This window comes from Lipotes vexillifer, unplaced genomic scaffold, assembly GCF_000442215.2.
Source record: "Lipotes vexillifer unplaced genomic scaffold, Lipotes_vexillifer_v1.1 scaffold1315, whole genome shotgun sequence".
NCBI classification, from domain to species: Eukaryota; Metazoa; Chordata; class Mammalia; order Artiodactyla; family Lipotidae; genus Lipotes; species Lipotes vexillifer.
Genome location: NW_006785785.1, coordinates 1,663,055 through 1,676,697, shown reverse-complemented (window position 1 = coordinate 1,676,697; position 13,643 = coordinate 1,663,055). Strand labels below are relative to the sequence as shown.

General features: G+C 41.0%; 1 protein-coding gene across 1 annotated transcript in view; it reads left to right on the top strand.

Moving 5' to 3' along the window:
• DRC8 (dynein regulatory complex subunit 8) overlaps window positions 1-13,643 on the top strand; it is a 129,639-nt gene that overhangs the window by 98,869 nt on the left and 17,127 nt on the right. The window contains exon 3 of the mRNA XM_007458082.1: window positions 7,392-7,464. Coding sequence (XP_007458144.1) covers window positions 7,392-7,464 — 73 coding nt within the window. The remainder of the gene's footprint in view (window positions 1-7,391; window positions 7,465-13,643) is intronic.

Here is a 13,643-nt window from a genome sequence, read left to right as displayed (position 1 = left end):
ATCCTTAATAATCAGCTTTTCAAGCCAAAATGGTAAACATAGTATAACATGAAAGAACAAATGGTTTTATGAATAGTTTATACAAGGCAGAATTTCTTACTACTTTGGTTTTGATTATGAGAATGAAATGAAATTTTAAAAACTTCAGGCTTATGGACGAATAGTAAACGGTACACTGAACCCTTGTGTACTTTCACTTAGATTCGCCAATTTTTAACATTTTGCCACACTTGCTTTTGATTGTGTGCACTTTCTCCATATATATGTACATATATATTAATATGTATGTACATGTATATATTTATATGTATGTATTTATGCATTTTATTATTATTTTCCTTTTGCTAGACTCTTTGAGAGTAAGTTGTAGGCACTGGGACCTTTTCCCTTAAATACTCCGGTGTGTATCCTCTGAGAACAAAAGCATTCTCTTTTATAAGCCACAGGTTTTGTGTGTCTGTGTTTTTAAAAATAATCTTAGAGTCAGACCACTTGGGGAGAACTTTAAGAAGCCATTTGACTCCTTCCCCTGCTTCTTGCAGGTAAATTCCTAAACAGTACAAAGTTGATATTTTCCAGGAGTGATAAACACAGATTCCTACATAGACCGGGCCTGTAATATAAGTGTGTGAATCAGAAGTGTAGGACAGTTCTCATGATATTTATGTATGTCCCCTCTAAACAAAGAAGCAAACCAATGCTATGCTAAACAAAGCCTTATCTGAGGGCCACATCTGTTCTTTGGGTCATCATTTTGTGATCCCTGGATCTATCTTCAAGGCTCTCATAGGGTGGCATATCCACAGCTTTCTTTAGAAGCACTTGTTACAGTCAAGAAGTTCTCCTTTAAGCCTAGCTAAATGCTCAGTTGAGATTTATGAGATCAGCAGTGTGCAGGGGTTAAGAGTATAGATTCTAGCTTGTGTATGTCTGAATCCCGTTTACTAGGATCTTGGGAAATGTACCTGATGTTTCTGTGGTTCAGTTTTCCTCATTTGTAAAACAACAGTGCCTACCACACAGAGCTGTTGTGAGGAGGTATTTTTTCTCACATCCGTACGAATCATGATCGTGGTATAAGGGAGGTGAGTGAGATGTGAAGTCTGTTCTTTCTAGGAGTCTTAGAGGAGATGTCCATTCCTAAGCCAGAAAGCTAATTAGTCTAGTTTTCTCACATCCTGAGGGATTGTGTTTTCGTTCTCATCCCCATTCTCTACTTAGCCCTCTTGTCAGACTTCTCCACAGCTGCCGAGATTTCCCTAGTCCTGAGGAGGTCGTTGCTTGAACGTATTGGCTATATGTGACCTCAGGCAAGTCCTTTAACACCTTTGGGATTTAATTTCTTCATCTGTAAAATGGAGATAATAGTAGTACCTACCTCATAGTGAGATGAGGATTAGATGAGTTGATATATGCACTGTGCTAGAATGTGCCTGGCACAGAGTAAGTGTTGTGGAGCTGTGCCTAACGTTAGGTATGACATGCATCCTCTTCAGTAGGCATCCTCCTCTACTGTGTATTCTGTACTTGTGGTCTAGATTTTCTTACCACTAGCAATCTTGGGGGCGGCGGGGGGGAGCAGTTCTTTTCCTCTCTCCTCTGGAAGTGCTGTTATTAAGATACCAGTGGTCTTCTTTTTGTCCAAATCTAAGATACTTCTTATTCTCTTAGCCTTCTGTAATATTTTTAACAGTAGAGATCATCTTGCAAATAAGGGTACTGGGCAGGGGCCACTTAAGGGGGCTATAGGAAGAAGAGAGGGCCAGATGAAGATAAGGAAGGGAACATGGGAGCGAGAGAGAGACATGGACTGATTGACGGGTTGAGACCCAGTGATGGCAGGATTTTGCAGAGGGGTTAGGTGTGCGGTGGATGAGTGGGAAATGGAGTCGACAGTTGCAAGATAAGTAGTTTAGAAGAAGTATTGTGATAGCAAAAGGAAGCTGAGAAATAGAATGGTTGGAGGTGGTAGGGCACCTATCAGAAATGTTTTCAGGATAAGGAAGATATGTGAACGTTTTACAGTAAAAGAGGAAGCAACTAACAAAGGAAAAGAGTGCAGACGGTGAGAGCGGCAGGCGTGTCGAGAATAAGAGACAAGACTGGAACTAAGAAAAACAGAGGCGCTAGCTTTGTTAGGAAGAGCGCTTTGTATTCCTTCAAGGTTGGGAGCGTAAGGAAGCGGGTATGTACATACTTCTGAAGTGCTGTGAGGGAAGTGCCCGGGAAGGTGGTGGTATGAACTGGATGTTTGAGTCCTTCTCAAATTCATACTCGTATGTCGAGGCCCTAACCCCCAATGTGATGGCATTTGGAGGTGGGGCCTTTGGGAGGTGATTAGCTTTAGATGACGTCATGAGAGTGGAGCCCCCATGATGGGATCAGGGCCCCCAGAAGAAGAGGGAGACGAGAGCCTGCTGTCCTCCCACCCTGTGAGGACACAGCAAGAAGGTGGTTGTCTGCAAGCCTGGAAGAGAGTGGTCACCAGACCCCGAATCCGCTGGTGCCTTGATCTCAGACTTCAAGCCTCCAGAACTATGAGAAATAAATGTTTGTGGTTTAAGCCACCCAGTCTGTGGTGTGTTGTTAGAGCAGCCTGAGCTGACTGAGCAGGTGGTCGGAGGGTTGGTGATGGTGCCAGCCTTAGCAGTTTTCATCTGTTCAGTGAAGGAGGTGACGGGGTTTTCTGCTGAAATTAAGGGAGTCAGTGCTTTGGAGCTTGAGGCAAGAGAGGCCTCAGAAGAGCTGTTTTGGGAGGCGTTTTCTAGGGAATCAAAAGGAGGTGAAAGAAAGGATTGTCAGGCGACATCCAGGACACTTGATGCTGGATGGCATGAATTTGTAGTGGGCCATGGTTGTTTTGTTTTTTTGTTAATTATTTTCTTCCAGCAGTGCTTTGCAGGAACAGGAAAGTAAAAGTTAGAGATGCTCAGGGTTATGGATCATTAGAGCAGGCAGGATGGAAGTTAAGGAGCCCAGAATCCAGGATGGTGGTAATGGCAATTTTGAATGGTTGACTATAGAATATTGAACAACCATATGTGTAGGTTAATTAATTGCTGAACACAGCTGTGTGAGTGAGCCCAGGGGAAACCAGTGGAGGAACCGTCCAGCCAACCCACAGAATTATGAAAAATCAGAACTCATTGTTGTTTAAGCCCCTACGTTTTGGGCAGCATGTGACCCAGCAACGGAAACCTGCAATGCTCTGCCTTGAGTTGGACAGCTGCAACCGGAAGCCTTGGGCCAAGGAAGCCTGTGCAGTAGGAGGTTAGGCCCTCAGGGAGTGGAGCAGGGGAAGAATGGAGAGGGGTTCTGGAGGGTCACACAGAGAATATGCAGCAGAGCCGGTGAAGCACAGGCTTTAGAGTGTGAGAGCGAGGTCCAGGCTCGCCATCTGGAAAACGGGTGCCTAGAGAGGCAGGTCGTGGTGGTGAGTGGCAGATGAGAGCCCGTGCCTCCCCGTTCACTCTTGGCAGAGGACCTTGCCTTTCCACACAGAGGCGAGGCAGGCCTTCATATCCCACTCCCAGCCACAAACTAGGCTTACGGATATGAAATAGAGAACAAAGATGTGTCACATTTCTGTATTTTTCTAAATCTAATCAAATTCCATTTTCCCATGTGCCAAGACCAGGAAAAGGTCAACATTAGCCGTGTGTTGGCTTCTCCTTATCCTCTCTCATGTTGCCCTGGGGTCCCAAGGCTGATGCAGTCTTTAGGAAAAACAAGAAGGAAGATCACTGTACTGCTGAGATGTCGAGGCCTGAAGGCGGGGGTAGCATCGCCTTCCTCTGTGCCAAGTTCAGCGGAAGGGATCCCGACCACAGCTTCCAGAGCCCCGGAGCACAGAGGAAGAGGTTCACTTTCCACAGGAGGCAGGGTGGGTGAGCTAGCAGACCTTTCCGTTGTGCACAAGTGAGCTCTTGAGTTTTGTATTGTTCTTTAGGCCACTGTGGACTCATCAGCCGAAGGGTCTTTGCCCTTTTCTCTTATATCATCAGGCCTTTGTGTTTCAGGACTAGAGAGAAGGAAGTTTCTCCATACTTAGAGGACATCATTAGGCTTTGTTTTCTGTGGTTTGCGTAGGCAGAGTGTGACAATCCAGCTAGATGCACTCGGAAAAACAGAAGATGGTGATAGGTTCTTCAAAGGGAACTAGAAAGAGGGATAGAGTAAAATTTTCTAAGGCTACAAGGAGGATCCTGCCACCCTCTCACAGGTAGCAACTTGCTGGTGGCAGGACCTCAGATCGGATGGCTGTGTGGACACAGCACTAAGCACCTGGCCCAGCCCTTCCCACCTCCTCTGGAAGCCCACCTGCTCAGTTGACGGTGCCCTCATCAGCCTTCTACTTTGCACTGGCTCATTCCCATTGGTATTAAAACATGCTCACCTTTTTCTGGTCTTAAATTTAAAAAAAAAATCTTCCTTGACACCATGTCCCCCTCCAGACATCTCTTCTTCCCCTTCACTTTATAGATCCATCTACCTCAACCCAGTGCAATCTGATTTCTCCCCCACTTTCAAGTGAAACATCCTTGATCAAAAATCAGAAATGGGCTTCCCTGGTGGCGCAGTGGTTGAGAGTCCGCCCGGCCGCCCCCCCCCCCTGCCGATGCAGGGGACGCGGGTTCGTGCCCTGGTCCGGGAAGATCCCACGCGCCGCGGAGCGGCTGCGCCCGTGAGCCATGGCCACTGAGCCTGCGCGTCCGGAGCCTGTGCTCCGCAACGGGAGAGGCCACAGCAGTGAGAGGCCCGCGTACTGCAAAAAAAACCCAAAAAACTCAAAAACAAAACAAACAAAAACAAAAAAATCAGAACTGATTTCCTTCTTCACTAAATCCAGTGGACATTTCTCAGAACTTGTCTTACTCGACCTCCCAGCAGCATTTGACACCAAAGATGACTCAATTTTTCCATCTCTTTCCTTAGCTTCCATGGCACCACCCTGTCCTGAATTTCTGCTTTTACCCCCTGGCTCCTCTTCCCTGTGTCTAGTGTGGGGACTAGACCATTGTGTCAGTGTAGGTACTCCTCGGAGCTCTTCCTGGCTCGTCATCTGTTCCAGCTGGGATGCTCTTCCTAGAGGAGCTCTTCTGCTCCCGTGGCTTTGTTACCAGATCTGTGCTTCCAGCCCAGATTTTCTCCTGTGCATCCTTATACATGTCAAGTCTATGGTTTGCTTTTATCCCCCTTGAAAGCTAGTAAGTTAGTCTGTTACTGTTTCATAGATGTTGGCAGAAGACATGAGACCTGGGTCAGTGACAAAGGACTTCATTTAAGTATGGTTGAGGGACTTCCCTGGTGGTCCAGTGGTTTAAGAGTCCACGCTTCCACTGCAGGGGGCACGGGTTCAACCCCTGGTCAGGGAACTAAAATCCCACATGCTGCGAGGTACGGCCAATAAATAAAGAAATAAGGTTGATAGTTTCTCAGAGCAGCACAAGGAGGGGATTGATTATGTTGCTGACACAGCACACTGTAATTCTACTTTTCTCTTTATGTACTGTACTTGTCTTTGCAAAGTGTGAATCATGATGGCAGCTATTGCCTAGAAAAGTACCATCAAAAGGAGTATTACACATATAATTTAAAATTTTCTAGTAACCATATTTTAAAGAAGTAAAAGAAAGGGCATTTTAACAATATGTTTTATTTAACTAATATGTCTAAAATATTATGATTTCCACATGTAATCGATTAAAAATTTTTAATGAGATATTTTACATTTTTTTCACACTAAGTTTTTGAAGTCCATGTATATTTTTTACTTAGAGCCCATTTCAGTCTGGTTTAGTCACATTGCTAGTGCCCCATAGCCAGATGGAGGTAGTAGCTACGGTACTGCACGGCTCAGGCCTGAAATTTCTCTTTTGTCCCACCCCCCCTCCCTGAGATTTCTAACCTGCAAGGGCGTTCAGGCCTTTCCCATCTCCCTTCCCTACCCTCCCTTTGTCTCTGTGAGTTAAGGAAGCCTTTATTCTTGTCCTGAGTCTGGAGTTGAAGCGGTTCTCTGCTTCGAAGAACAGAAGGCCTAGGAGGTTACGGAGGGGATGAATCTGTGAATACTTCTCAAATTATATTTTTTGTCCCTGCCTCATGAACTGTTTGTTCTAATGTATGCAATAGCCCCGTCTGACGTTACAAGAACATTACTACATCGGTGTTGGCCAGTTTCATGGGTCATCTTTAGGGGCTTCTTGAGAGAAAGTATAATCTCATAAAATATTTTTGGTGTGTAGTAGTAGCATCCTGTTCAGATCCTGCCTCAATGAGGGCTGTGGGCAGGAAAAGCAGTGCAGAGGTGTTGAGCCTAAGGTGCTCAGGGAGATGTGAAATAGAGTTGGCCTGAAGACCTTACATGTTTAGCTGGCCTTCAGATCAAGCAGTGAACGTCAAGAATCCTGTCTTCCACAGTTACTGACTTTAGGTTTTTCTCCTAAGTTGATACTCATCCTGCAGCCTCCTTAAGTAAAGAACTTAAAAATTCTTATTTCAAATATTTTCTCAGTAAAATAGTCAGTAAATATAACACCACTAATATTAGCCAGAATGGTAAAGAAGCTAAATATTTAAGTGAATATTTGTGAAATTAACATTCAAAATATCACAACTTTTTAATCATTTTAAGTGGAAATATTTAACAATCTATTATAAATCCTCTGTCTCAGCACCCAGGGGGTACTGAATATAATTTCTACTTTCCTTAGGCTATTTGTTGAATTAAATTAAATTACCATGGGGCGGGGTGGGGAGTAGCTGATATTTACTGGGTGGCTGCTCTGCCGAAAGCTGTGCTTATGTTACGATGGCTCTTTGCCCTTAGCCCCTCCCAGTCCAGTTCTGAGTATTTCAAGGCAGGTACTGGTTTTTACCTCGCAGGCAGGATTATGTGCACCGGGATTAACCTGCCCAGTCTAGCAAATTGTAGGGCTGGAGTTTGAACCCTAGCAGTCTGCCACTAGAGCTCATGCTTTTAGGTTCTCTGCCACTAATGTGACTTCGCCACATTAGAAATTATCATCCTCATTTTACAGATGTGGAAACTGAGTCTCCAAAGAATTAACTAACACTTAAAGCCAGTTAGTAAGTGGCTGACCTTTCTTTTTCTTATTTCTCCCTCCTTTCTTTTCCTTTTCTAGAACTCTTTGATTTCGGCCCAGGCAGGGCTTGCACTTGCCAGTCAACACAAATACTTCTTTCTTCTCTCTTGGGTTCACTTGTCTGCCTTTTCCTTTCCTCAGAAAGTATCTTCCATCCTCTTGAGGCAATATTTATTGTATGACTTTGTTTGCTATGCTACATCTGCTCTGAAATAATTTAGAGAAATATAGCACTTGTCTTTTCAGAGTTTATATGCTAAAGCAATTGACTGCTTTTTTCCCCAGAGAGATTGGAACAATTATCAGGTCATTAGGATGCTGCCCTAGTGAAGGAGAGCTACATGATCTGATTGCAGAGGTAAGTAGGGCTAAGAAAGTTCCATTCAGCAGACTCTCTTCGCGACTCCATCTTCTTGTAATTAAAAAAATAAAATAAAAATCCTTACCTGAAGTGAAAAATGCCTTAAACTACCAAATGTGCGTAGTGAAGACATTAGGACAGCTATATGAATTAGCAAATCAACAGGATCTGCAAGAATTAATATCAGATCTTGAAGAAATGTTTATGACCAGGTAATGCAATGGATCAAGTAAGGACCTCACTTTAGATATTACACACTTTATAATTAGTTGAAGAAAGGCCAGTAGACACAGGGGACTGACTATATGCAGAGGGAATATTGACAGATGAAGGAATATAGTAAATAACGTCAGTGCAAAGGGGATAGAAGCAGTAGAGACTACAGGATATATTTGGGGAAATATAACTAATTTTCAGAAGCAGTAGTAAATAAAATAATAACTACCTTGACATTGAATTTTGAAAATGCTTATTTGTAATAGTGTAGGTGAGTTGCTGGAGGGAATTATCTTATAAAGTGGTGATGAACAGCCCAAGACCAGAGAGCTTCATGCCCTGTTTGGTTTTTCCAGAAAAGTGTCCAATCTGTTTTCAAGTACAGCTTTCAGTTCAACAAGGCAGAGGCGGGCTTCCCTGGTGGCACAGTGGTTGAGAGTCCGCCTGCCGATGCAGGGGACACGGGTTCGTGCCCCGGTCCGGGAAGATGCCACATGCCGCGGAGCGGCTGGGCCCGTGAGCCATGGCCGCTGAGCCTGTGCATCCGGAACCTGTGCTCCGCAACGGGAGAGGCCACAACAGTGAGAGGCCCGTGTACCGCAAAAAAAAAAAAAAAAAAAAAAAAACAGGAGCCAGCTTGACGGGGCTCCATAGTTAAATCTATGATAATTTCTGCATCAAAACAAACAGAACAGGGCTTCCCTGGTGGCGCAGTGGTTAAGAATCCATAGATCCCACATGCCGCAGAGCGGCTGGGCCCGTGAGCCATGGCCGCTGAGCCTGCGCGTCTGGAGCCTGTGCTCCGCAACGGGAGAGGCCACAGTGAGAGGCCCTCGTACCGCAAGAAAAAGAAGAATCTTTTCAGAATTGCTTATCTAGGTATGTGGGTTTTGGTGGAGGCCGGGGATCAACAAAGAGGATAAGGAGAAAGGCAAGGAAGTGTGATTTTATTTATCTCCTTCCTTGCACCCAGCATAGTACTTGCTTCTTCAGTGTTACACAGAAGAGAAGGAGTGACTCTGGGTGAGTCGCTTAACCTCTGTGAATATCAGTTTCTCCATAATGACACCTACTTCAGAGTTTGCTTCAAAGATAAATGAAATAATGTGTAAGAAGACATGTTTTGGGCTTCCCTGGTGGCGCAGTGGTTGAGAATCTGCCTGCTAATGCAGGGGACATGGGTTCGAGCCCTGGTCTGGGAGGATCCCACATGCCGCGGAGCAACTAGGCTTGTGAGCCACAACTACTGAGCCTGCGCATCTGGAGCCTGTGCTCCGCAACGAGAGAGGCCGCAATAGTGAGAGGCCCGCGCACCGCGATGAAGAGTGGCCCTGCTTGCCACAACTAGAGGAAGCCCTCGCACAGAAACGAAGACCTAACACAGCCAAAAATAAATAAATAAATTAATAAACTCCTACCCCCAAAATCTAAAAAAAAAAAAAAAAAAAAAGACATGTTTTGAATCCTAAAGCACATGGAAGGTTAGAAAGATGACTCTCTTGCTCCACGTTAGCATTTTGATAACTAAAAAGAAGTACCAATTTTTCATTAGCATTTAAATGTATTCAGTAAAGCAGAAAATTGTTTTTTCATTTTGGGATCCAGTAAAGGTATTATTACTGAGCAGAGGGGGAAAAAATCTGTTTTCCTTCATTGGTCCTCACTGTTTAAAAAAAAAAAGGTTTTGATCACTCCCGTAAAGTGATCATCATCAAAGCTAGAATTTGTGTTAGAGAGAGGAAAGTTGGCACTGTGGAAGACCTAGGAACTGGAAGATGAATTTACAGTGAAATCATAATTATTGTGTGTCATTGAGTAGAGTAAGGGAGCAGTAATGAAAATGTCTCTGAAAGTCAGTAGATGGGAAACTTTAGAGCCTAATTCTTTTATGGTTTGCTTGTATGTTTTAATCTGTAGCGGGGATCAGCAAACCACAACCCCTGGGCCAAAGCCCCTGGGCCACAACCCCTGGACCAGTCCACCACCTGTTATTGGAACACAGCTATACTCATTTACTTACATATTATCTATGGCTGTTTACTTACTACAAGAACGGAGTTAAGAGACCGTATGGTTTGCAAAGCTTAAAGGATCTGGCCCTTTACAGAAAAAGTTTGCCAACTCCTGATCTATAGGTTTCTCTGGCAAAGTAGAGCAAATACCACATCTAGTGTCAGGAGATCTGGGTTCAAATCCCATAGCTACCACTTATGACCATGTCGCCTTTGGTGAGCCACTTAATCTTTCAAAGCCTGGTTCTACATCTGCAAAAGGAATGCAACAATACCATAGTGTTTTTATGAAGATTAAATTTAATAACTGTGAGGAATCAGCTGTTACTTTGTGGGCCCTCAGTACATATTTGGGTTTGCTTGCTCTGTAGGTGGCTCTCTACCAAAATGCCCCCATGGGTTTGGGTAGTTAACCACAGTAGGTGCTCAGGCCCCAATGTTTTATTTTGTCTTTACAGTTTTCTTAGGTACATTGACACAACTTTTGAAAATTACAGATATTTAGAACAGTTATGGACCAGTAGGGATCACTGAGCTGTTTAAGCCCATAAATGTTTTTCTATACTTGCTCACGACACAGTTTATTCAGATTAAATTCTAGCCAAATGCTTAAAGAGCTCTGGGTGTGACTACCCTTTTTGAAGTTTCCCAAATAACTGAGAGGAAAAAAGCATGTAGATATTTGTATGATTCAAATACATTTAGAAAATCAAAGCTACATAATAGTAAACATCTAGGGGTAAATGTCATATTGCTGAATGCTCTGTCATAGTTTCAGAACTGAAATGTTTCTGCCTCATTTGCTCTGAAATGAAATAATGACTGTGTTTTAAATTCTTCTGTAAAAAATTGAAATCTGTGTGTGGTTCTCTAGTTGTCATTTACTTGAATTTTAGTGTCGATGCATACTAACTTTCAGCCCTCCACTTCCTGGAGATCAACTTGAAATCTGATGTATCTCTTGAAACAGATCATTTAAAAAATCACTCAGCATTGATCCCTCCACTTAATATTCTGTAGTTAGCCATTTGCCCCAAATAATCTCTGCCTGTGTGGAATATCACAAAACCCAGCAACTGTGAGAAAGGTTAATAAAAATTTTGCCAACATACAGGTTACTAAACAGTTCTTCCTTTAATATTAATTTAGAGCTATCTAGGATCTTCAGTGTGCAAGAGCTGGGAGGAGATAATGGCATTTTAGTACAAGTGGAAAGGACATTTAGAGGTCTGCATCCTTTAAAGTTCAAACCTAAGTGGTATTATGGAGAATTTAAAGTAATTATAAAGGAGAACTAAAAGATGTTGGGAAAATAATACCAATGTTGGTAAGATTATTACATTGCACAGTGATTTAAAAAAAGGTCAATTCATCAGGAAGTTTTAAAAATCATAAATGTCTATGTACCTAATAACAGAGCTTTAGTATACAGGCAGCAGAAATGGACAGATTAGAGGGAGAAACAGACAATTTCACAATCACAGATGAAGATTTCAGTAACCCTCTCTAAGTAATTGATAGAACAGCTACATAAAATATCAGCAAAGATATAGAAGATACAAACAACACCATCAACCATTCTGACCTAATTGATATTTATAGAACACTACCCCCAACAACCACAAAATACATGTTCTTTCCAAGTGTACATGGGATGTTCATTAAGATAGATTAGGTACTGGGCCATAAAACAAGTCATAACAGATTTTTAAAAATTAAAATCATACAGGATATGTTTTATGATACCAAAAAAAAAAGAATTAAATAGAGATCAACTGAGAATAATATCACTGGGAAATCCTCAAATACTTGGAATTAAGCAACATACTTTTTTTTTTTTTAAGATTTTTTAATGTGGACCACTTTTAAAGCAATACTGTGCTACAGTATTGCTTCTGTTTTATATTTTGGTCCTTTGTCCCTGAGGCATGTGGGATCCTAGTTCCCCGACCAGGGATCGAACCTGCATCCCCGACATTGGAAGGTGAAGTCTTAACCACTGGACTGCCAGGGAAGTCCCTAAGCAGCATACTTCTAAATAACTCACGAATCGAAGAAGAAATCACAAGGGGAATTAGAAAATATTTTTCCCTGAACAATAATGAAGATACAGTGTGTCAAACTTTGTGTCATGCAGGTAAAGCAGCACTTAGGGGACAGTTTACCACTTTAAGTGTTTATATTAGAAAAGGCAAAAAGATCTAAAAATAATTATCTAAATTCTCATCTTAAGAAACCAGAAAAAGAAGAGCAACGTAAACCCAATATAAATAGAAGGAAGAAAATTATAAAGAGCAGAAATCAGTGAAATACAAGATGAACAGAGAAAATCACTGAAAGCAAAATACTGGTCTTTTCAAATACAACTGATAAATTTATAGCTAAGGACATCAAGATACAAATTACCAATGTCAAGATTAAAGGAAAGCACAGGGAGCTATACTCAATATCTTGTAATAACCTATAATGGAGAAGAATCTGAAAAAGAGTATATATATGTGTGTATGTATATATATATATATATATGTGTGTGTGTGTGTGTGTGTGTGTGTGTGTGTGTGTGTATATATCACTCTTCTATATACCTGAAACTAACACAACATTGTAAATCAACTATACTTTAATAAAAATTTAAAAATAATCTTTCAATTTAATTATGAAATTTCCCTTCTACGAATTCTTAATAGTATGAGATCTGTAGTCACTGATCCCTGCTTCTTGAAGCAAAAATTAAAGAGTAACTTCTGTGTTAAAAAAAAAAAAAAAAAAAAAAAAAAAAAAAAAAAAAAAAAAAAAAAAAAAAAAAAAAAAAAAAAAAAAAAAAAAAAAAAAAAAAAAAAAAGATAAAGGAGGGGTTATCATTATCCTTCAAACATTTTAAGAGGATAATAAGGAAACATTATGAAAAACTTTATGCCAATAAATCTGGCAACTTAGATAACTGGACCAATTCCCTGACAGATGAAGATTACCAAAACTGACCCAAGAAAAACTGGAGAATTTGAATAGTCTCATATCAATTACCAAAATTAAATTTATAATTAAAAATTTCCCACAAAGAAAGCTAGAGATTCAGATGACTTCACTGGTAAATTCTCTCAAACATTTATGGAAGTAGTTCCAATTCTATAGAAAAATCCTTCTGAAAATATTATAGGAAAGAACACTTTTCCAACTCATTTTCTGAGGCTAATATTACTCTGATACCAAAACCAGACAATCATATTACAAGAAAAGAAAACTATAGACCTTATTAACATAGATGCAAAAAATCCTTAATAAAATTTTACCAAATCAACTTCAACAGTATGTTAAAAAGGGTAAAACATCTTGAGCAGGTGGGGTTTATCCCAGAAATTTAAGGTTAGCTTAACATCAATCAATGTAATTTACCACGTTAACAGGACAAAGTAGATAAACCATATGATCATTTCAATAAATACAGAAAAAAACACTGAAAAAATGCAACACCCATTGAAGATAAAAATATCCAGCAAACTAAGAATAAAAGGAAGCTTCTCAACCTGGCTGAGGGCATCTACAAAAAAACCTAAGGCCAACATCTTACTCAGTGGTGAAAGCTCAATGCTTTTAACCTAAAATCAGGAATGTCTATGTTCATCACTCCTATTCATCATAGTACTTGAAGTCTTAGCCAGTGCAACAAGGCAAGAAACAATAAAAAATATACAGTTTGGAAAATAAGAAGTAAAACTGTCTTTATTTCAAACAACACGATTGTTCATCTAGAAGATCCTAAGAAATTTACTAAAAGCCATTAGAACTAATACATGAATTTAGCCAGGTCACAGGCTACAAAGTCAACATACAAAATTAATTATATTTCTATAAACTAGAAATTAACAATTAGAAAAATGAAGTTAAGCAAGCAGTTCCATTTACAATAGCATAAAAAGTGAAATAATGAAATTTAACAAAGGCGAGACG